Genomic DNA, 24645 nt, shown 5'->3' with positions numbered 1-24645 from the left:
TGTTTATGGTTTCATTCATGTAGAACTCATTTCATTTAGCAGTATTTTACTTATCTTCTGAGGTTTACAGCAGCAACTCAACGATTACACGCTAAACAGGACTAAGACTTCACACTTAGAAAGGTCTGCTTTTGTGCTGAGACTTTGATAACAAAGGCAATGAAAGGCAGTTTTTCTTGGCTTGCTGTGATCTCTTACTCAGTTCCTCCAGCTCCTTTCAACCATCCTCTCCCTCCCCCCTCCAATGTGATTTCTGACTGTGATGTAGTTGAGGCCACGTGGAAAAACTGTAATAACTTGGGATCAGTGTCGCCCTGCTACCATGTGAGTCTCTGAAAGACAAAGAGTTGTTTGTGCAGTGTCTCTCAATGTGGCCACCACCGCTGCTGCTGCTGCAGTGAGAAATAAAGCACTAGTTTAAAGTCTGGGCTGTCGTTTCTGTCAAACAGGCTAACCTCACAAGCAGCCCAGACTAAAAGTCCACTGGTCCATCTCTCAGGGGGGAGTGTAAACAAAGACAGGGTGTTTGACTGGAGGTTGGATTTCACGTCGGACTAACCTCCACAAGTTTATGTCATGCTTTACATCCACGTTAATGTGTGCATGCACTGCTGGAGCTATTACTGCTGTACTGCTTAGGGCTGTGACTGAATGGATTTTTTTCTTACCGCGGTGAAAAAGCAACGTATCCCACCGCCAAACCGCGGTCTTGCAGCCTGGTGCCCGGAGCAAGCCGAGGCAACACAGATTCTCCAATGTATCTCTATCCAGTTGTGTTTGCCTTTTTTTTTTTTTTTTTTTTTTAAATTGTGGCGATGACGGTAATGAGCTCATCCCCGTGGTAGGCATCACATGATCACAGTAATGACGTTATCGTCACAGCCCTAGTACTGCAACTAATTGAGATTAAAGCTGAGGCATTTAGTCAGTAGTAGTTAATCTATCAGCTGCTGCTTTTGATAACTGGGTAACTGTTTGAGTAATTTTTCACGCAAAAGTTTTAAACATTTTCTGGGTCCAGCTTCTTCTATGTGAGGATTTGTTGCTTTCATTTGTCTCATAATCAAATAAATGTATCAAAGATTTAGACTGTTGGTTAGAGAAAACAAAGTCATGAGATTTGTCCATGGGCTCTTGGAAAACAATTGATACATTAAGCGATTATAAAAATTGGTATTTGCAGCCCTGATGGAGCTACAGTATCACCACTGCAAATATTACTGCATCTTCTCCTACTGACGCCACTACTACTACAGTGACACCCAGAACAACTGCACCTGGTACTACTGACAGTTTAGTTTATTAAGATTTGAGGAACTTTTTAAACTAACTTAAGATGCAATCAGATGTCATGGTTTTTAGCTGTAAATTCAATCCTGTAAAGGATGGTTTATATCTTTTGCAAATTAGATAGTGAAGCTTTCTAAATTAAAACACAAATGTGCTGCTGACTTCTTGATGCAGTAATGAGATCTGAATATCGTGTTTCTCTCAATGGTAAGACCAGTAGCTGCTGTCTTGACTGAAGAATCAAATGTAATCAAATGTTGCTGGATGCCAGTGGTTTAAGAGTAGTGATAACAACACAAGCATCCAGAGAAACAAGCTGTGTACGGGAATAACAAATTAAATTTCATTTTTAGTTATTGATTAAGTTGTACATTATGATTTTTGTTGGACAATCTTCTATAAAATAAAACAACAATGTATAATTAATATATAAAAGAGTATTATAACGCAGTAGTCATAAAAGTTAGATAACCTCTGAGGGCATGGACAAAGAGCAACGGCATTGATCAGGCTATTTTAAAATACAGATTTTTAATTTATTTAAAGACAGAAGGTAGACTGTGACCTGGATAGAGCCTGGTTTGTTGATGACACTGACAGCTTACAAGATGGTATCATCAGCGTTACAGATATTAAAATTCTAAGTTGGAAAAGACAGTATATATTATTTATGTATAAAAAAAATGGCAAGGGACCCGAAATTGATCCCTGTGGGACACCTGCTAAAATTAAAGGAGTTCTACTAGAAAGATAGGCGTTAAACCAGATATTGCAAAATAATCAAAACTAATGTAAAGCAACTTAATTGCTATAGTTTTAATTAACAGTATTGGAAGCTTCAGACAGATCCACAAAGGCCAGGGTACAAATAATTTTGCTTTTTATTCAGGAAGTTAGCAGTGTTGTTACAATAACAGTTACCAGGTCTAAACTTTTGACTCCTACTACTTGGATTACTGTACTACAACAGCTAATGCTGCTGCTATTGGTACTCTGAGCCGGTTGTATTCTGAAATGCACATCTGCACCACAGCTGGAACTGAGTTATTGGACCACGAGTGTTTGAGGCACCGGTGGAGGCGTCTGTTTGTGTGTCTCAGAAACCGACCACTCAGCGTAGGGTCAAGTAATCCCAGCCTATTTTCTTTTCAGATGCATTGTCCCTCCCCCTCCATATCTTTGTCTCTCCATCTGGTTTATGTTAAAATCGCCTCACAGCTTTAGAAAAGTCAAGTGTGATTCTCTGATAGATGTGTCTTTCTATAAAATAGACTTAGAAATATTACTTCTGTCAAATGCATTTAGATGGATGGTGTTGCTGCCTTTTAACACTTTTATTTGAACGTTTTGTCGGGAGCAGAGCCATCGATTCATTGTGTTTGTAATGTGGTTTTGTACAAGGAGCCTGCCTGTCAGAGCATCAAGCCTCAAACAAAGTGCATTCAGAACTTGAGATGATGAAAATGTCATTGTAGAAAAAGAGGTCAATTTGAAGAAGCTGTCACAAGGCCTTTGTTCAACTCAGGTTTTTATTCATGCCTTTGTAATATGAACATTTTGCATTTGGCACTTGGCAGTGAGCTGAGGGTTGCCAATGAGAAGTTATTAGCATGACAGAAATAAGCAGGCGAGGTATTCTCTCAATATAAATCTTGAAAAGACTCGAAATGTATAACTCCTTCAAAGGATTACTTAAAGGATAAGGTCACAGTGTTAACAACTTTCATGAAAAGAACAAAAACAATGTGTTAGTCCATCTCTCAATACCCTCTGACTTGCCTACACTCTCTGTGGCACTCAGCCCCAAGCCCCTTCATTCCTACTAAAGTAAATCTTTGAAAAACAGCTCTCAAGTATATAGCCTTAAAAAGGCTCAGTAATTTCAGCTGGACACTGTAGGTTTTCAAAAACGTTACTCAAACACAAGGCAATAATGCATTTGTTGGGGACTACTTTCAGCTGCGGATCAATACACATTCAGTGCATTCAATCAACTGCAGTGCCCATGTTCATTGCATTGAAAAGGAACCCAGCTCAACAGTGTGGCTCATTAACATGTTTTTAATAGTTTGTGGACAATAGTGGAGCTTTATAGCATAACAGCATTGGTTCTCTGATGGTTTTGGTCTTTTCAGGGGATTTGTTGACAATAAGAAAAATACCACCAGCCTTATCCCTTTAAGTATGTACAATTTAACCACATTACAGATTTAGTTTGTTATTGCATTGTTGCTGTTTGTTTGTTTACTTCTTCTTACTTGAGCTGAATTAAGTCCTCACAGGATTTTATGTGATGGGTGGAGGGAAGCAGGTTGCAGAGGTCGGTGGGGATGTCAGTACCAGCCATTAGTGTTTGGTTTTCGGGAGAACTAACCTGCTCAGGAATGTGTGTAGTGCTCACTCCTACGCTGTGGTGTTATCAATCATCATTACAGACACTTTCTCACATGGCTGGAGAGATGGACCCTCATCTGTGGGCTTTTCCCTTGAGTTTATGGTCAGAAAATTCTTTATGGATGACCTGCTCATCACTGATGCACAAGGAAGTGGAAAATGTCTCTAACTGGCATTTTAAAGGGTCTGGTTTTATGCATTTGAAGAATGAACAGACTAGTTTACGTGGCAAGTTTTAATACCATTTTCTGCCACATGACCAGCACAAGATTGATTTTTTTTTTTTTTTGAAGTGCACATCTAATCCTGGTTTGATTCTTTCTCAGAAGTTAATTGACCCTACGTTCTGAATTGCATGTGAGCAGTTAAGATGCTCTGTTTTCCACCAAATGATGTGATCTCTCATGAAACTTAAAACACCAGGGGCCAGATGCATAAAACTCTGTGTAGATTCGTGATTAAAATTGTGCACGCACAAAGCCAGAAATATGCGTACGCATTCTTTTCGTAAGACTTATAAAGCCTTGCTTAGACACGGTTGTGTTTTATAAATCTCAATCATTGTGGAACTGGGTGCACAAGCCTCATGTCCTCTCCCATAATTATCCATAAATGGATGAAGACCCACCATTAACCAGCTGTTTTCATATCAACATGCTGTCCGCTCCACCAATCTGTACACCTGTCAATGAAACAAATGAGAAAGAAGACATGCAGTCGCACAGATTGTGTGGTACCAGCAAAGTTCTCCAACAGCGCCAGAACAGCTGTCATTACGCACAGCTGTTTGGCTCTTTATAGGGTCCATATCATTAATTCATCACATGGACCTGTAAACTATTGTCCGCAGTGATATCTCAGAAATGTAATCAATGATTAGTTTGTAGCACTCTTATGTAAACCGACTTTACAAGGCGTGACACAACTAAGGATAAAATAAAAAGAATATTAATAGCAAAATACAGTGTTGACTCATATGTGATTTAAAAGTATGATAAAATGAATCACACAAAAATGATTAATCAGCATTACCTTTGTAAATGCGTTTCTGAACTACAGATCTCTGTGTGAAGGCAAAAAATCCCACAGTTAGTGCAGCTGGTTGTCAACCAAAACAAACAATGTTTTACTAAAAGAGTCCATCTCTCACCTCATATTTCATCTCCAGCTCATCACATCACCCTCAGATCACTTTAGAAAAAAACGTGTGCACGCCTGGTCTGAAGAATGCGTGAGATGCACACATTCTCACTGCACATTGTGATGATAAACACCAGTTTGTGTGCAGGAAATGGTGTATGGTTTTTGTGTGTACACATAGTTTATGCATCTGGCCCCAGATTTATTGTGGCTTTTATCACAAGACAGCAGAGAGAGGAGGAAAGCAGCTTAAACAAGAGAGATTTGCTAACACTGTGGTTTGTTTTATCTCAGAATGTTAGCATAGCTGAGTGGAGCATAAGATAGCACACGCTGGTGTTCCTCTCTTCATGCAATTTGTTGTTTCCAGCATTCATAGGGAGAGAGAAAATATTTGGATTCTCAACAAAAAAGCGTCTTTTTTTAGAAAAGGGATAAGCTTTAGGTTTCTCCCACGGGGTGAAAACAAGCAGCTGACCAAATACCGCTTCCACCCTGGTGAGAGTGAGTGATGGTTTTCCATCATACTACGGAAATACCTGCGGAGGAAAACGTATTAGTAGTAAGACGGGTCTCTCCTCCACCCTCAATCCTCATGGGAACTATAAAATCGAATAGGAAAGCATCTTATTTTCAAATTTGAGGTATTCTTCAGCCATTAACCAGTAATTCTGTTTTGTGTTGCTTTTTAAGAGACATAATGTGGTTCATGTGTGCACATACATATCAAGAATTCAGTTCATAATCAATCTTATTGATATGTTTATGGAGTAGTGGAGATATACAGCAGTGTGCATATGAAGTTTTTGGGAGAAACTTCCTCCCTCTTTCTGAGAAAGGGGGAGAATTCTGTGTGAGTGTGAAGTTGAAATTAGTCAACGGAGCACTTAAGGCCCCTTGTGTTAACAGCAGACCCCAGCCCCCAGCTCATATTGAGGCCACTGGTTTAATTACACTCTTAATGCCCATTTTTACCCTGCTGGGTGTGACACTGTGACCCCAGAGAGAGAGGAAATGAAGTAAAGCTTTTCAGTCCCTGCCCCCCAACCATGGGACTCCTGAACAAGTAGAGCCACTGTTTTTATGTTGTTAGTTCTAGGCTTTAGTTTTACCCACATGCACCATCTCAATCCCTTCAAATCAGATCTTGTTTAGTGATAAGTGGTCAATGTAAGAAAAGGAGAGACATGTGATAAGTGTTTGAATTCAGCGGTCATGGGGATACTGTCCAACTTTGTTATGGAAGTCTGAGATGCCAAGCATGCCATTGCTACGAGGCCTGAGACCCCTGGGAGAATAGTGTCATTATTCCAGATAGGAGTCTGCCCATGAACACCCGTGACTGCATGGTTGCCGGAAATGAGGGCCTGTTGGATAATAAGTCCTGGAGATCACTTTGTTTTTTGTCTCTCAGGCAGCCAGTTTCTGTGGCACAGACTGCAGGGTTAATTTAATGCAGCAGTCATTTGAGAAGGAAGAATGAGAGTTTGTACCATAACACGATTAGTGATAATACAGTTATATTTTTTTTTTCAAATGGAAATGTAATAACACGCAGGCAGGCTTTGTCGTTTGAAGCTGATAGTTGTGTCGGTGCAAAGCAATTCTCAGAACAGTAATAATAATAGGGATTAGGACTGCAGCTAATTATTTTCACTGTTGATTAATCCGCAGATCATTTTCCTGATTAATCGGATTGTTTAGTCTTTAAAATATCTGAATAAGGCATCATGATTTCCTAAAGCTTGAGGTGACGTATTCAGGTTTTTTTTTTTGTTTGGTCCAATAAACAGTCACAACCCCAAAACTACTGTGTTTATTTTCACAGAAGATAGAGGAAGAGAGGAGAGGAAATCATCACAAATCAGAAACACACATCACATTTTTGCTTGAAATATGACTTATCCTGTTATCAAAATAGTTGCCGATAAATTTTCTGTTGATCAGCTAATCCGTTAATCGAGTAATTTGTCATCTGTTAGACTTTTGTTGAATCCCGGGCTTAACTCATGATGACAAAAAAAAAATCATTACAGAAGTGCAGGAGTCTTCTTTAAACAGAGAAAACCCACAAAGTTTATTAGACATCTTTATCAGACCCTGCGCCATGATTTACATTCTGGTTACACTTGTTTACACTCGGCCAATATTTCAATCCCCTGCCTGCCTGTTGAAAGTGGCTTTCCTCTCTTGATCCAAATGTCTCCTCCAGTAAGTTTAGTCTTCTGACCACAGCTTGACTTTTGAGAATAGTTTGAATCTGTATGAAAATGACCTGCCAGCTTAAATAGCCTTCTTCTTTATTTACTTTTGCAAGCCATTCTGGTCTTTGATTTGCAAAATGTATCCGTGACACTTAACCGTTTGTTTAGTGCTTAGAATTTCTATGTTTTGGAGTTTGACGTCGTCATTGGGCCTTCAATAAAATGGTATTTTTTTAAAAATGTTGTCTCTCTACCATGACTTCATATTACTTGTCTGTTTACTGATTGGTAAAAATTGCAAAAAATTCACTAGAAGCTTGTCTTGCTGCTGCAGACATCCCATAGCTGGCTACTGTTCTCATTTGGCTAGAAGCTGAAATTTTTGGGGATCCCCCTGTCTGTACAGTTGTTGGATTTTGAGAAAACTCTGTTACTCTCTATCCTCCTAGAACTGGCAGAGTCCTTTATGGATCCATCTTCTCTTCTCCCTCTTGTCTCTCTCTTCTTTTTTTTTTTTAAAATACACTTTATTTTCTATTTCAGATTCATTGAGCAGAGATGATGTCTGACGCCAGCGAGATGTTGGCAGCAGCCTTGGAGCAAATGGATGGGATCATAGCAGGTAACCACAGTGTACACTTAGACTTTAAAACCTGGCCAAAGCACTTTTTTAAGTGGGCATAGCATACTATGGGGTCGAGCCACATCTGGAAACCATTGAAATGCAAGCTGGGAATATCAAGTCCAGTGGACGGCAATACAATGTGTCCTTCTCATTCTACTCCTACCTGCTGTTTAATGTAATCCTGCTGAATATACATAAAAGTTTGGAATAATGCAAGTTGATCACAGGCCTTTTCTGCCTCCATTGCATTCCTCCACCATGAGAAATGAAAGTTTCCATTGTCCCTGCAGTGACGGAAACTAATGATTATTCAAGTTTTGTGCGTTTGGAATACAAACTCCTGCTTGGGAACTTTTGGCCACACTCTATATACTTGTGCTGCTGCAGATGAGCAGAGCAGGCTTCAGTTTCAGAGTCCCCACTTTTCCGCTGATGTGTGTAATTATAGCGCTGACCTTTCCAATGGGAGCCAGGCGGCTGATCACATGACATCCCCCAGTCCCCCCCGTTTCCGCAGAAGCCACAGCCTTCATCAAGACCCACTCCCTCGCTACTGTGGGGAAGCCATGATTGTTGGGATGTTTATTTATTTAGCTCCCTCTGTGATACCATTGGACATCTTCATTATGGCTGACATTTAAGACAGATGACAGATGGTGTAGAGAACGCTGCAGCACACAATGCATCATGCATTCAAGCTCAGTATACGTGTTGCTGCATTTGCATTCAAGAAAAAAGTAGAGCGGTTCACAGAAACAGGAGGAGGTGTAATTGTCATTCTTTGCTTATTCGTTATCATGTGATGTTTTCTAAAATCCTTGTAAACATTTGCTTGCGCAGTATCTGTACAGGAGAGTGTATTAGTGCTTACGCAGGGATGGAAAGAATACTAATAAGCACCAAAATAAAGTTTTTTTTCTGCAGAAATGTTAGCTTGAGTAGGAGAAAGTTACTACTAACATTTTCACAATGTCAGCAAAAGATTCAGTCACTTAAACTAAACTGAATGTTCTTTGGGGAAATGATGTAGGGGCCACATTTGGTTCTTTAATTGCAATACTCTGTCAAATAAAGTGGATAAACAGCAGCGATTGTCAAGCAGCTGCAATGCCCATGGTGGCTTACCCATGATGTTTTCATACAATATTCTTAGTTTTTTATCAAAATTGTGGACAAGGCCATTGGATTCGATCTGTTACCGTGATGCATCTCTAATCAAACATACAGTACATACAAGTGAAATGTTAAGTTACTTATTATAATAAGGTGGGCAGTGTAGTCTGAACTAAAAGCTATATTTGGTGTGTTCTAGGAACACTATGAACAATCACCAGTGTATACACAGTGACTCCAAGTCTGTTTGTTTCATGTCATCCAGATGATGGAGCTTGGTAGCAAGTTCAGAAAAAAAAAAGATGTAAACATTCAGTCACACAAATACTAAAATTTACAGCTTTGGTTTGTCATTATGATCACACCACCCCCATAAATGAACACCAGCTGTAGCTTCAGTCATAAATCCTTCTTTTCAGTCATAGTCTGCTGTTTTTCTTGTGAGAATTTACATTTTAATTTTGCACATCCTGCCAGCCTAATGAGCTCTTGTAATTTCACAACTTCACTCTTTTGTTTATGATTTGTATGAAATAGTGTTTCTTTGTGTCGTCCCACATCTAACTCTTTCTCTCCGATTTCCCAGGCTCCAAGGCCATGGATTACTCCAACGGGCTGTTTGACTGCCAGTCGCCCACTTCACCCTTCCTGGGTGGCCTCCGGGTGCTGCACCTGCTGGAGGACCTGCGGGCGGCGCTGGAGCTCATGGACAACGAGGAGAAGGACAACCTGCGATGTCAGATTCCTGATTCGACGGCAGAAGGGGTGGCAGAGTGGCTGCATGGACGAATGGTAACAATGCCCTCTTGTAAAATGTCAAGCCTGTTGTGTTTAGTCTTTGCTGTATGTTTTTGAAACAGAAGATTATATATTTGTGTATATTTGACAGTTTAGAAGTGTTTGTATATGTAAACGAAATCATAAAATGTGACGGCGTGTAAACTGAATGCTTCTCAGACTTAAATGTTTACCTCTTGTACGCCGCTGTGGTTGGAGCAAACCAGACTCTGACTCTTTAAAATCAGTTTCTAGGTCTAAGCCCCCTTCTGTAGTGTTGCTTTTGATTGGACTGTAACTGGTGACTAGAAAAAGTCATCCAGCATTAATCTTATAGCCAAAGTTTATCTTTGTGCAGAAATCAAAACTAACTTTCTTTTTTAGCACATTTTTGTTGAAGCCCAAGTCTGTAAATGATAAGATCTTTGTCTTTTGCACATTTTTAATGTAGCCTGGTATGAATTATCTTCTGATCTGCTTTGCATCTCTTGGTCTTGCTCCATCGCCTATACCGAGACTCTGTTTATTGTAAAAGTACTGTTATGACGTGCTTTGTGAATGATGGAGTTTCTATAGGAGTCCTGCTGGAAATAGTTTCCATCTTCCGAACTCACGTTGAGTCAGACTGAGACTTTTGTTTTGCTTCCCACATGGCCTCATCTCTCCATGTGTGATATTTGAGAGAAGAGTTTGCTTTTGATTCAATTTTCAAATCACTTGCATGTGAGAGCACTATTTACCCTCACATGTTTTGTAAAAAAAAAAAAACTCAACTCACATATCTTTACTTTTCCTCAAGGGAAAACCATGTGAGTTCATAGTCTGGGAGGTTATATGGTTATACACTTAGGAGGTATGCACCCATTAATAAAAACCTATACGGCTGAAGGCCGGTGTGTATTTTCATTTGGACTCCTCAGCTAGACCAGTATTTCAACATGACAGCTAAAGGCCGTTCCCCCTTGTTTTTTAATGAGCTTTCCTCTGAAAAGAAATAATGGTGTAAAGTCTTATTTCACCGATGCAGCCGTTCGTTCAGACAACACAAATCAACACACATTGTCTCTCATTCCAGACTAATGGCCATGGCTCAGAAGCAGTTTACCAAGAACGCCTGTCACGACTGGAGAGTGACAAAGAGTGTCTTATTCTCCAGGTTTGTGAGCAAAACTCTACATCTCAGATGTAAGGCTGCAAAACAATTGCGCCTGAATGGGCAATTAAGTAGCATTGTGCCTGGTTGCTCTAGTGTAATTATCTCTGCCAAGGAGATTGAGAATGTTTACCGTCCTGTGTATTTCATTGTCTCTTAGTTAGCGTTAACTAATTTTGTAGAAATTTACAGAAAAAGAACCACATTTGTCTCATTGAGCCTTAGCATCACCATGTGGTCAGTTGTAAAGCGTTTTATATTTTTCCTCATAACTTTAAACCATGAGGCATAGATGCAAAATGTCTTTTTTTCCTGGATTTCTTGGTTCAAGACTAATCTTTTAATAAAGTCCTGACCATTTCTGTCTAAAAAGATTTCCTGACAGCTTAAATTTTGAGCAGAATCACCCTCACTTCTACAAATAATGTACAAAAAATGTACCCAAGTTGCCCAATTCTTGTAGATGTGGACCATTTAACATAGAGTCATAACTCTTCAACACTTATTTCATGTGAAACAACCAAAACTTGTGCAGAAACGTTTTAGGATCCCATTGCTCAAATTAAGAAGCTCATTATATAACTCATTGCTATTTAAAAGACCTATGTCCTCTCTCAGTGCTTTCACAGTGTGATTAATAAAGATGTCTCACTATTTTCCAGGTAAGTGTTCTAACAGACCAGGTGGAGGTGCAAGGTGAAAAGATTCGGGACCTAGACACTTGTCTTGAGCATCATCGTGAGAAACTAAATGCTACTGAGGAGCTGCTTCAACAGGTAAGACCACTACAAAGGTTTTTCAGCTTTGAAAGTGCAATCTAGATGAATGGAGAAGCAACACAGAGTTTTCTCAACTTATTTCCAAACTGAGCACTCCACAGATTGCTTCCTTGCAGCTTTACGAAGTGTCTGGTTCCACAGGAGCTGTTGAACCGGACAGCGCTGGAGACCCAGAAGCTGGAGTTGATGACGGAAGTGTCAAGTCTAAAGCTGAAGTTGACTGCTGTGGAGAGAGATCACAGGGACAATGAGGTAGACCCTCATCCTTAAGTTGTACCCCGTCTTAGCCTGTGAAATGGATCAAGGATAGCTGACGGTTTCAGTTGCACCTGCACCTCATTTCATTTGATGTGTGACTCTGAATCCTGGCAGCCGCCCAGTCATTGTTTTAAAGTCACAAAGGTTCGTCTCACTCGGCTGGAGGACAGACTCGGATCTGTCATGTGGTTCAGGGTGAACTTCTTTAAGGGTTACAAAAGAGGCTTAAACACCCCTTGTGCTCCAGCAGCTGCTTCCTGCCAGACAACCCCCATCCATTCCTCTCCCCCTCACTGAGGGGCTAAAAGGCTGTGAAAGTTAAAGTTTCCATACACTCTGTCCATATATTTGGAGAATATTATATGGTGTTTCCAGACAGTAAAAGCTTAAAGGAGTTGACTGATTTGTCTGCAACTGCACATATTTATTTTTGTTTCCATTTAAGCTCCATTAAGTTTTTTTAAACCCTAAAGAATACGTCATATCTATTCCATCTAAGAAATACTGATGTATTTTGATTTGCTGTATTTGTTTATTTTTTTAGCGCCTCTGATTGATGCATTTTGTGTCAAAAATATCACTGATTCTTCTCAGTTCCTTAACTTTAGTCAAATCACAGTGCAACTTACTCTTTAATTTGTGTTGAGGGTAAATGTCCATAAATGTATTTAGGCTTCATATAAAAAGAAACTCCTTATTAGAACCTAATATATACATAAACGTTGCTGATACATGGACACAGCCAATGGCAACATTATACTTCCTGTTTACATTGCTCACGGCATGATGGGAACTGTAGAAAAGCTGAAACGATTAATGGATTAGTGAATAAACAGAAAGTGTATCATAAACAATGTGATAATTGATTAATTGTTTAAGTCAGTTATCAAGCAAAAACATTCTGTGGTTTTATATAATTGTAAGTTAAATATCTTTGGGTTTTTGTTGGTCAAAACAAGCAATTTCAAAATGTCATCTAGGGCTTTTAGGAAATTTTGAAAGTCATTTTCAATATTTTCTGAATGACAAATTAATTGATAAATCCACAAAATAATAGATACGTATTCCTCACAAATGGACAATTTAACAATAAAACAACTGGGACAAAATCAATACATTTTTTGACAGTATTAGTGCACTGACAGTCTCCTCCATTTATGTACAGATATTTGCTATGTTAAAAGTCTTTTTTAAGTTGTCTAGTCCATGTATAGTACCATTCATGTAGCCTAATGTACCCTTAAAAGGACAATATATTGCATGTCTAGCTGAGATATGTGACAGGACTGTAAATAAAGTGAGAGAAAACCGAGTTAAGATGAACTAGAGTTCAAAGCTAAAAATGAATCGGTTAACAGTCCTCCTAAATAACAGAACATATTTCATTTAGTCACAGTTTCTCTGACTCCTACACTGTTGCTGATAGGGATAAAAGCAGTTTCACAGTAACTGACTATGACGCTTCTCTTTAGTCCAGGATTTGTCTCCGTGTGTGGACAGAGCTTCTCAAATTCTCTCCTGAGGGACATCAGTCTGTTAATAATGTTTGGTGCCTTTGGAAGGAATTCTCCCCTCTGTTAAAAAATCAGAAATCTCTCCCACACAGTCTCCATAAACCTCCCCAGTGCAGGTTTCGCTGTGAGTTTAATGGGTAATGGGAGTTCTTTTCTCCTCCCCAGGGCTTGTACCAAGAAGTAACGGACCTGCGGTTCAGAGTGACTGACATAGAGAATGAAAGACTGCAGTGTGAGAAGAAACTCAAAGCTACTAAAGTGAGTGTGTGCAGTTCACTGCTAAAGGAAGTCCAGTTAGCACACACTTCATTCATTTTACATTGAACTTGTACATTGACTTTGTCCTTTTGAAGTACATCATTACATGTTTAAAACCTTGTGATTACCTCCATGACATTGTTTCTCTGCTCATTCCTTCCTTGCCCCCTTTTTCACCCGTTTCCACTCCTCTTCCTCCTCCCTCTCTACTGTTATTTTAACATCTTTCTGCAACATGCTAACCTGTCAAGCGTCCAAAGTGGAACACTAAGCGGTTCACTGGAGATGAGGTGAACGAGATTTAATCTCCAGCCTGTACTCTTCTTCTTCTTTCTGGCCCCTTAAGATCCTCTAAACCCGCTCCTTCTCCACCGCTGCACCCTGTTTTCCTGACTTTCCACCACACTCGCTGTAAGTGCTTCCACCTGTACCGGTTACAAGATTTGTACCAGGTTCAAATCCTCTACTAGCGTTTTTCTATTAACACCTGTAGACAGAAACAACATATTAACTACACAGTTTGAGTTACAGTAAGCACATTCTTCTTTTTATGGTACATTTCTCTGGTCATAAAGCTACACTTCTTGTTAATCGGTACATCTTGATTGGAATTAGTTTTCTGAACAATACGTACTTCAGGCAGCTTTTGATGTGACAGTTTGTGTGCGTCCAGTATTTTATACACTACGGTTTGTATACTAACCATATAACATGCTGCAGTATACTGGTTTTTGTGCACTGGTTCCCAAACTGTGAAGAGTTCCCGTGTATATTTTTCAGATGTAACTTTTTTTTCTTGTGAAATTCTCAATACTTTCATCTCAGCAGGCCTCTAAAAATCTTCAAATTAAAGAGTTAACGATATTAACAATAGTGGAGAGACAAGTAACAAAATGACTTGAATTCCATTGAAATAACATTACACATAGAAAACAAACTGCATATTTCTACCCATCTTGTACTTTAAATGTCATTTTACTTTCTGAATGAGTCTTGCTGACATGAATCTTGTGATCTTGAATCTTTTTTTTTTGATTATTTGTCCTTCGTAAATGAGATTAATTAAACAGTTTGAGAACCACCGGTCATCTCACGAGATCTACAGTGTGTTAAATAGTGAACAGAGTTTTACTAACTAACTAACTAACTAACTAACTAACTAACTAACTAACTATTTAACTGATCTACTGACTAACAAAATCTTACTAATAGTTTTGTTGTCTTTGTAATTCTGACAGTTTGACTAATTTATACACAATTAATTTATTTCATAACTGACTGAATTCACAATAGTTGGCAGATTTGAGTGGATAATAAAAATAATCACAAGTTGTAGCCGTAGTTGGGTGCTGCTGTAATTGTAACATTATCCTGCTCGTTAAGTTTAATAAGTTGAGTTTATTATGATTTATTATACTGTAAGTCTTGGTAATGCCCTTCCTTTTTTTCTGTTTATGAATTTTTTCAGAGGCTAACTTTGTATGAGTCACGTACTCAGTAATGTGCGTCTTGGCTCTAAAAAAACGATGATTCAAAAATTATCTTGTAACCTGACTAAATGAATTACATCCGTCCTCCCAAGCCTGAATTACTAAAAAATGTGACGGGGAATGCAGAGTGTTAACTTAATGTCTTCTTTTATCTGTAGGAGGAGCTCCAGCTTTTGCAGCAGCAGCTGGAGGAGCGGGAGGTGGAGCTGAGGAGGCTGAAGGACGAGAGCAGACTAAGGGTGGAGAGCCACAACAGAGCTGACGGAGGAGAGAGAGGTCGGAGCAGTTTTAATAATGGTCTGAGAGCGTCTCGTACCATTTCATGGAGTCCGACTCTAATATTACAAAAGGGTTTATGAGGATTGGACAAATAAGCATTCCTTGTTCCAGTAACACCAGATCCCCCTCCAGCACCCTTCCTGAAAAAATAATGAGTACCTCTCTTTCATTTGGATTTGAGAAGTGAAATTCCTCCATTAAACTTTTTTTTTTTCACTGTCTAACATTTCAGACAGTCCAAACTGTAATGAGGTAATTTGAGGTTATTTTGCCTTATCTGTCTGTGGGTCGACACCAAACATCTGCCTGTTTGACTTCCACTACTCCTTCTGTCTGCTGCTGACATTATCTTATCCACTGTGATGGTAAAGGAATGCCATTTATTTAAAGGGGAGTCTCATGTTGCCGTATAACACAATCTTATGTATTTGTTCTGTCTTTCAACTCCCTGCACAGACTCGAGTTGTTTGTTCAGACACTGACAGCATCAAATCTGCAAAAGCTACGCCTCTAGCTGATGATTTTGAAGCAAAGTGTTGACTGGGAATTTTTTAATTGCAGTGCAATTAGGTAGAGAAATTTGAAGTTTGCTGGCTTTCCTCCCAAAAAGGTCAAGGTCCAGGTCACCTACAGAAGAGGAAGGTTTTCTAAAGGACTTTTCAGAAGCTCATTTGAACCCAGACCAAGAGGCCACCCTGACTCTTATATTATATAGAGTAGGGTTGAGTTGTGATAGAGGTTGCCATTTTATTTTGGATGCAGTTCCAAGTAGTTACCATATATTTGGGAAGCTCATCTTATCAGATCTTTTATCTACTTTTTATAGCAAAGAGCAATGCTCTTTTAGCTTTGTGGCTGAAAACCCTGTTCTTTGAGCATCAATCTGTATGTTTTGGCTCTCAAACATCATGTTGTGTATAACCTTTGTGAGTTAAACCTGTAATAGCTGATTTTGGGACAGAAACAAGCTGTGAACACAGCTTTGACATATTATCACCTTATAAAGAATGCCTCCCACCACTTATCAAATCTATGTACAATATTCACTCTGCTTTTAGCTCTTGTTTGGTTTCCATCAACTCCTAGAGGAAATATCTGGCAGTGAAGCTGATAAACGCTCCACCGACTTTCTCTGTCTGCTGTTCAGTGCTGGACAGGTAGCGTACGTTGGGTTTTTAGGGCAATGCTGCGGAGACCAGTGAGACTGAACCAAATCATGTAAAGTATATTCATTAGAGCAGTTTTAAAGTTGAAACAGCAGATTCCGCACTGGATAATGATCGGATTAAATGCTGTAAAACCTCAACCCTACTTCTCTACCACAATATAATCAGAAACTCTACTCATGTAAACACATTTAGAGTTCACATGAGGTTTGCCTTGAGGATAAACCTGCTTTGGATTAGATTACCCAGTGGTTGGCACATGTTTAATTGTGTAGCGCTCCCACTAAAACAAACAAAGTCCCACTTTTCAATACTTTGTGGCGATAATTGAATTAAGAGTTCATTGCAGCAACAAGCTGAGACAGAAGCTTTGCTGACAAGCACACTGAGCCCCTGTGACTTCAATATTTCTGATTTGTGCTGGCTGGTTTCAGAGCTGGGTGAGCTTGAAGCTACACTAAACCTTCCACAAGCATAAAGCATCTGTTTTGTTTTTTCTAGATACAGAAATGTTGAAGATGAAGAGGGTGTTGGAGTCACTGACGTCCGTCAACAATGAGAAGGTGCAGTGTAATGTGACGATGTGGTCACTGATTTACTTAAAGCAGTCGTCACTGTAACGTTATGTGTGTTTTTTTTTTTTACAGGAGCGAAGGATAAAAGAGCTGGAGGAGTCGCTTACAAAATGCAAGAAAGTGCAGGAGCTGGTCAAAGGTCAGACTGTGTTTAAAGATCATACATAATCATTTATGTCATGTACTAACCATGAAATTTGCATTAATATTGAATTAAAGTTGAATCAGAGCAGCTTCATTTGTTGTTAAGGCTGATAAAATGATATCTTACATAAAAATCTATGTTCTTAAGATCTGTCTTAGTAAACAGACATTTATCTATCAAATTCATCGATGAAATTAGGGGTTTAATTAGTAGTTGATAGAAAGTCAACAATTATCAAGATTGATTAATTGATTCAGTCCAGCTTTTCTCTGTTTTTAAATTATTTTAAGTTCAAAATATTTAAGTTCGTCGGACAAAACAAGATTACAGACTTCGTCTTGGGCTCTTGGAAACTGTGACCAGCATTTTTCACATTTTATAGACTAAACAATTGATTATTTGAAAATATATTTCACAGATGAATCAATAATAAAGATAATGATTGTTGCAGCCCTAGATGAAATGATTTGGTAATTAATTGGGAACCATTTGACCTCCAAATAACCACTAACATGAAGAAAATAAACTTCAAGAGATACATTTTTGTGTATTGTCGTGCTCAAAAGACTGTTTTCATACACTACATTATTTAACTGTTCTCTCTGATGACATATACTTAGTTTTATGGCCGGATGAACTGATCTAGGTGTGTCTATGATTCAGTTTATCCCTGTTAACTGTACTAATTGTCCTCTCAGAGAAGTTGAAGGAAGACGACTATGACGATATCCCAGATGATCCCTCACTTCCTGTAGCCATGGAGGTGGATCAGGTCACTCTACCGTTGGAGGGGGAGGCAGGAAGGAGCTCTGGCGAGGTAAACACAAACCTCTGTCAAAACAATTTGCACACAGGATGAACGCCAGACTCTAGACTTCCTTTGAAAAAAAAAAAAATTAAAATTCAGCCTCCCACGCTGAAATAGTTTTAACCAGGAATTCAAAGCTTTTGTTTGGCTTATTATTTGTTGTGCTGCGTAAATGTTCTGCTGTTGGAGAAAATATGTCCAATTAATCATGTTTTTCACTGTTACTTTATGCCTTTTTTTTCAGTCAATTCCATGTATAGCAGTGTTGTCTGAAATGAATGAACTGGACAGAGAACGACAATTACAGGCAGCAGAAAGGTAACACCAACGCTCATCGCTCAACGCTTCTCTGTCTACTTCCTGTTACTACATGTTATTAAAAACCCACCGCACGGTTGCAGAGAGCTCAAGCACTGAGAGCACTGTAGCTTAAGGACATGCAAGTAAACAGACTAAATACAAGGAAATGGAGAAAACATTTTCACCACATTGACAATTTAAAAAAAAAGAAAAAGCTGTGACTAATTACAACTCAGTCTAATTAAGAAACATATTCACCAATGTGATCACACATATGTGTCATAAAGAAATGCAGTGCAATAAAATACAAAAATGCTTGTAATGCTTGTCACAATACAACAGAAAACATTAAAAACTGTTGTGGTGTCCCCTGAAATATTCTGTGCTGCTGGAGCTAGGTTTAGCTTAGTTTAGTTTAGTTTAGTTTATTTGCTTGTGGTTTTTTTAAGTTTCAGTACGTTCGCTCGGCCACCAAACCTCCTGCTTTTGCTTTATTTACTCTCATGGGTGGAATTGGTGCACTGGATACATTGAATTATTCACACAAAATTTATTCTAGCTGATGTTTTTGGCAGAAGTTTTCAAAGTTAATTTAATTTACAAAAGCAGACAGTTTGTCCTGAACAGTCTGAATTTATGACGGCTGATGTTGCAGTCACAGATTTTACAGATCATGTGCGGGTTACTATGTTCACTGAAGTTGGCAGTTTAGTTTCAGTTGTCCAATCGACAAATTAGTTACTCATGTTACTGTAATTGTTTATCTTTGTTCTTTTATCATCACTTTGTAAAGAGTCACTTTGTCTGAAGTATTGAACTTTGTAAAGGATTTATCTTATCTTGCATTGTTTAATCGTACATTGTCCTTTTTTTGTTGAATAACATTTTAAATTTTTAGAGAATTCATGTCATTCTTATTTGGCATTAACTATTACATGAACCTTTTTTTTCTCTTTCAGTAGTTTATACCATTGATCTGACTTTATAAACATGATATATCAGCAAAGTAACAGTACTTCTACTTCATGCAGAGAATATTTCAGGACTTAAACCACTGGTTCAGTTCTTGAATGAATCTTTAATATTTTTCCTTGTTTTTTCAGTTCCTCAGACATCCCACAACCAGGCAGCACTGACCAGGTAAGACCAGGCCCTCTCTGATGTGCAGAGGTCGAGTCTCTAGTGGAAAAAGTCGACTGACCTGACTTAACAGCATCAATTGCCTGATAAAGTCATATTAATTGCAATGGTGTAAACACTCATTTTCTTTTCTTTTTGAACTTTCAATATGGAGAATGTGAGTCCATCCAATATCAGTTTTTATGTGGTCACAGGACCAATCACAGGATTCGCTGTGTGAGCCTGTCCTGCAGATAGTCCTTGTCTGCCTCCTAGTGGTTGAATCATGAAACTACATTTCCCCCTTTTTCCTCTATTCTGACTTCTCTGTATGGACTTTTTTTTTTTTTTTTCCTCACAGACTAAAGATAAAGCGAGATCTGGTTCCTCCTCCCCAAAAGCAAACGCCACAAATGATGACAGTTTTGGTACCAAGAAGGCCCGCGCCTCCTTCGGTCGTGGCTTCTTCAAGCTGCGTGGAGGCAAGCAGACGGCCAGTGCTCCAAATCTGGGTGAGCTCCTGATTGCCATGCAGTACTGGAATTTACAACATTCACATTTTTCACTATGTTAACATGTGTCTTTTTATGTTTTGTTACCGATTCTCATGTTTTTACCACGGCCGGTAATTGTGAAGATCGCTCACGGAGTGCAAGTGCACCTGCGTTAGGTACAGTAGAGCAGAGCGGCCCTACAGCTCTGGATGATACAGCTGGATGTGTATAAAGACAATACTGACACAATAATGTGACCATATGAGCTCAGTCTAATAAGAGATGATCACATTGTCACACTGCCCTCTGATACATACAAACAACTTTCCCCCCACTTTTCTAAATCAGTGGTTCCTAACCTTTTTTACTTGTGATCCCTCAATTTGAATAATTTTAGAGGCCTAAAGAGGTAAAACTAAACAATATTTCACAAGAAAAGTTGGGAATCACTGCTTTGATCTTCATTAAAACATTAAAACGTTGTTTTTTTATTTCATTTAAAGATGTTTTTCTTGTTTCTTGTCTGTGGTTTGAGGTGTTTCTGTCAGTGATCTCACTAAATCATCCAGCTGTCCCTCATCCATGACTTCAGACCATCTGCAATTAAGTTCTTTTGATGGTGGCCAGTTAAGTTGTGAAGCATTTCTCATTCACTGGAAATGTGGAATGTATTGTAGTAATCTACTAGTCCTTTGCATGGGTGATCTCAGTCCTGATGTTCAAGGTTATTGAACTAGGACAGTAAAATAAAAACCTGGATTGTAGCAGTGCCTCTGTTGTTTGATCGTAGATTCCTGAAAGAAAGTCTTGTAGTGCAGCATTTGGCCAAAATCTCATGGTTGGTGATGGTTGGTCCAGTTTTATTTAAGTATTTGGCTGTACATGTTAATAAGTACGTAATTATCTTACAGCTGAGACAGATCGTAAAGGCACAGATCACCTGGACTTGGCTGGTGCTCCTTCACGGAAATCCCAGGATGGAGCTCCTCCGTCCTCCTCGCCAGAAACCAAAAAGAAGTCCAAAGGCTTTAAGAAATTCTTTGGCAGGTAACAAGCTGGGGTCTGTCAGCTGCTTTTTATAGTAATATAAGATCACGTTTGGTCATTTACTCTGTGATATTCACTCCTGCAGGCTAAAGAGGAGTCACTCCACCTCCTTCAACCTCGACGATGCTGCAGAGATGGAGTTCAGGAGAGGCGGAGTCAGAGCCACAGCCGGCCCTCGTCTCGGCTGGTCACGTGAATTGAAAAACAAGTAGGTGGAATAATATTTATAAATTATAGGCATAACCTCTAATACAGTGCAGACATAGCTTTAAAAACATTAGCTACTGCAAAAAAAAGTTTGTGATTGAATAGTTTACTAATGAGGGAGGCTGCCAAATGTAATCCTTAATTCAAGTCTTTCAAATTTTTAACTTTAATAGGTTTTTGGAAATCATGATGGGTACTTTTCACTATTTTCTGACATTTTATAGACAAAACCATACATCAGTTAATCAAAAAATTAATTGTCAGATGAATTAATTTAAACAAACAAAAAAAACATTAGTTACTTCTGATTTTATGGGAAAGAAAATACTGTATACAGAAAAGTCTTCTAAATGACTTCAGTGTTTAGTTAAGGTTCTATATGTTGATTTACTGTGATCAATACTCTGTCTCTGCCAGTGCTGTTGATGTTCCTTTCTCACGGTGGAGTAAAGACGAGGTGTCCGAGTGGATGCATGAGCAGGGCCTTGGTTTATATGTCGCCCAAGGCCAGAGCTGGATCAAATCTGGACAAACACTACTGCAGGCTTCACAACACGATCTGGAGAAGGTGAGAGTGTCTTCTGGAGAAATATTTACTACACCAACAGTTTGTTTTCTTTGAACAAAATCACAGTGCTGCTTTGTGTTTCTATATGGCACATTTTTCAGATTTCAGGCCTTTTCTATACCTCTTAACAATGTATAAAGAAATAATAAGAGAATAAGCTGAAGTTTGTTGGTTGGAGCACACATGATTGGGTGACCTTCTGTCAGTTCCTGCCTAGTCTATTTTTGGATTATTTGACTTTTGACAGTTTCCTGTTTTCAGTGGTGTCAGAAAACCTAAATGAGCTAAAAGACCAGATTTTAATCTCTTAAAGGTCTGTGCTATATTTCCAGAATTCAACAATTATGCTGAAACAAAGCACATTTACGATTTGTAGTTTTCATAACCCCTTTCAACGCTGACTTCAGACCTTTCACATTTTGGCTTAAAGTTTTAAAGATTAATGAATTGTGAATGTGATTTAAGCTCAAAGAAATTGTATGCAAAATTACTGTTTCACCTTTGACCTGCTGCTGTCTGAAGTTTCCTGTGTGTGATGTTTTATTGCTGTTAACATCATCAGGAGTTGGGCATGAAGCAGCCACTACACAGGAAGAAGCTCCAGCTGGCCCTGCAGGCTCTCGGGTCAGAGGAGGACGATCTGAAGGGCAAACTGGACCACAACTGGGTGACCAGTGAGTGTGATGTCATCTCAGAGCTTGTGAAAATGACTGTTCTGGACTGTCAGACCTCCAGATTAAATCCTTGATGTTGATGTTTCAGGATGGCTGGACGATATTGGCCTCCCGCAGTATAAAAGTCACTTTGATGAAGCTCGGGTTGATGGACGCATGCTGCACTACATGACAGTGGTGAGCTCACGACCTTTCAAACGTTCTCACATTGCAGTGGAGCCTGTGTGAAAGCTTGTAGAGCTACTTTGTCTTTAAAGTGACAAGAAACTTTTCTATTCTGACTGAACTTGCCCACTAAATAAATCATTCAACAGGTGACATGACTTTGTGATAACTCTTTGGTGTTTGATCCCGTGTCTGTTTCCCAGGAGGACTTGCTGTCTCTGAAGGTGGGCAGTGTTCTCCATCACCTCAGCATCAAGAGGGCCATTCAGGTTCTCCGCCTCAACTCCTACGAACCCAGCTGTCTCAGGCGACGACCCTCTGATGAGGTATCACACAGGAAGTCACAACCCACACGTTCTTCCTCTTGTTTTAAAGACTTTTTAAACCTGTGTCAGATCTATCTGCTTCTGAAATATGCGTATTTTTTTTTTACTCTGTCGTCTCGGTTCAGAACAACATCACACCGGCAGAGATCTCCCAGTGGACAAACCACAGAGTAATGGAGTGGCTCCGCTCTGTAGATCTAGCAGAATACGCCCCAAATCTGAGAGGCAGCGGTGTTCATGGAGGGCTGATGGTGAGCAGGCGGGGACAAGGGATGAGGATTATGAGGAAAATTTGGATAAATTAGATGAAATGTAACAATTCCTTTGGGGAATAACTATGGTAGCAGAAAATTAGAGAACATGTGAAATGAAATTTGCAAAAAAGTAAAATGAATACAGGGCACAATTACAAAAGTAGAATGTAGTAACTTACATAGAGCTGCAACTGATGATTACTCAGTGGTAATGATTAATCAGTAGATTACTAGTGGTTGTTTGGTCTATAAAATATCAGTAAAAAGTGAAAAATGTTGTTTTGTCACAACCAACAGTCCACAAACCACAGATATTCAGTTAGAAGACTAAAGAAACCAGAAAATATTTATATTTAAGAAGCTGGATCCACAGAATTAATGCATCTTTCCTAAAAAAAACAAAAAACAATTATTTGATTATCAAAATTGTTGTCTGTTAATTTTCTTTCGATCAACTAATCAATTAATCAACTAATCGTTGCAGCTCTGAACTTATAGCTTCTATGCAATGTTCCTAAAATAATAGCAGTAGAAGTGACCTTTCACTGCTGTATTTTGTAAACTTTCAAAAAATTGTTCTGTCACTTCAAGAGGATGAGAAGTTATTCGTGATAGATAGTAAATAGATCTACTTGCTGAATAAACTGAACAGGGTTGATTCAGTTTATTGACGACATTCTAATTTATATATAAGATTATCAGATTACATCAGGGAGAGAACGATAGATTATTGCAGACTGCCGACCTTTTGTTTGACGTTAAGATAGAAGAAAGAAAGAGAATTACAAGACTGAGTAATATGACTAAATGATTTCTCATTATTTTTTTCACAAAGCGGACAAGGTAACAAGTATTAGACACTGTTCTCTGTCATGGCCGTTACCCTCTTTGACCTCTCCCCATGATGTTTTCTCAAATATCTACGTGCTCCGAAGGTGTTGGAGCCTCGTTTCAACGTGGAGTCGCTCGCCCTTCTGCTCAACATCCCTCCCAACAAAACCCTGCTGAGACGCCACCTGGCCACACATTTCCACCTGCTCATCGGCTCCGAGGCCCAGCGGCTCAAACAGGACTGTCTGGAAAACCCTGACTACACCGTCCTCACCGCCACCGCCAAGGTCAAGGTAAGTGCAAGTCCACCGCCTCACAAACAAATCCCTCTCTGTCTAACTGTGTTTTAGACAAATATATTGATTGAAGTAGGTATTATGAAGGTATTATGTCTATTACAGAATTAGATATACATTAGGCTGTTTTTTCATCAGGCCTTTTATTAATGAATAATAATGTTGTTGAACATTATATTGTCCATGTTAGGAGCTGCTTAATGTACTTTAAGTGGAAAATTTTAAGTCTTTTTATGGTCTAAATACTGTTTTTGTGGTTTTATCACGCAAACAAGACCAGAAAATACTGCTGTTGTACATTTTAACATGAACCTAACAATTATTTTTATTATAGATTCATCTACAGACTATACAAATCTATCTGACTATAAAAACAAAAAGATTCGATGCAGCCTT

At 39.0% G+C, this 24645-nt stretch overlaps 1 protein-coding gene across 1 annotated transcript in view; it reads left to right on the top strand.

The window, feature by feature from the left end:
- LOC137176206 (liprin-beta-1-like) overlaps positions 1-24645 on the top strand; it is a 29913-nt gene that overhangs the window by 2036 nt on the left and 3232 nt on the right. The window contains exons 2-22 of the mRNA XM_067582343.1: positions 7572-7650; positions 9353-9558; positions 10619-10699; positions 11359-11472; positions 11617-11727; positions 13413-13505; positions 15154-15271; positions 16942-17003; positions 17088-17154; positions 17859-17977; positions 18213-18286; positions 19372-19408; positions 19749-19899; positions 20793-20928; positions 21014-21136; positions 21553-21703; positions 22266-22377; positions 22466-22554; positions 22746-22868; positions 22994-23119; positions 24058-24246. Of these exons, the coding sequence (XP_067438444.1) occupies positions 7587-7650; positions 9353-9558; positions 10619-10699; positions 11359-11472; positions 11617-11727; positions 13413-13505; positions 15154-15271; positions 16942-17003; positions 17088-17154; positions 17859-17977; positions 18213-18286; positions 19372-19408; positions 19749-19899; positions 20793-20928; positions 21014-21136; positions 21553-21703; positions 22266-22377; positions 22466-22554; positions 22746-22868; positions 22994-23119; positions 24058-24246 (2346 nt within the window). The 5' untranslated portion in view covers positions 7572-7586. The remainder of the gene's footprint in view (positions 1-7571; positions 7651-9352; positions 9559-10618; positions 10700-11358; positions 11473-11616; positions 11728-13412; positions 13506-15153; positions 15272-16941; positions 17004-17087; positions 17155-17858; positions 17978-18212; positions 18287-19371; positions 19409-19748; positions 19900-20792; positions 20929-21013; positions 21137-21552; positions 21704-22265; positions 22378-22465; positions 22555-22745; positions 22869-22993; positions 23120-24057; positions 24247-24645) is intronic.

This window comes from Thunnus thynnus, chromosome 23 (genome assembly GCF_963924715.1).
Source record: "Thunnus thynnus chromosome 23, fThuThy2.1, whole genome shotgun sequence".
Taxonomy (NCBI): domain Eukaryota; kingdom Metazoa; phylum Chordata; class Actinopteri; order Scombriformes; family Scombridae; genus Thunnus; species Thunnus thynnus.
This window is presented reverse-complemented; position numbering and strand designations above follow the sequence as displayed.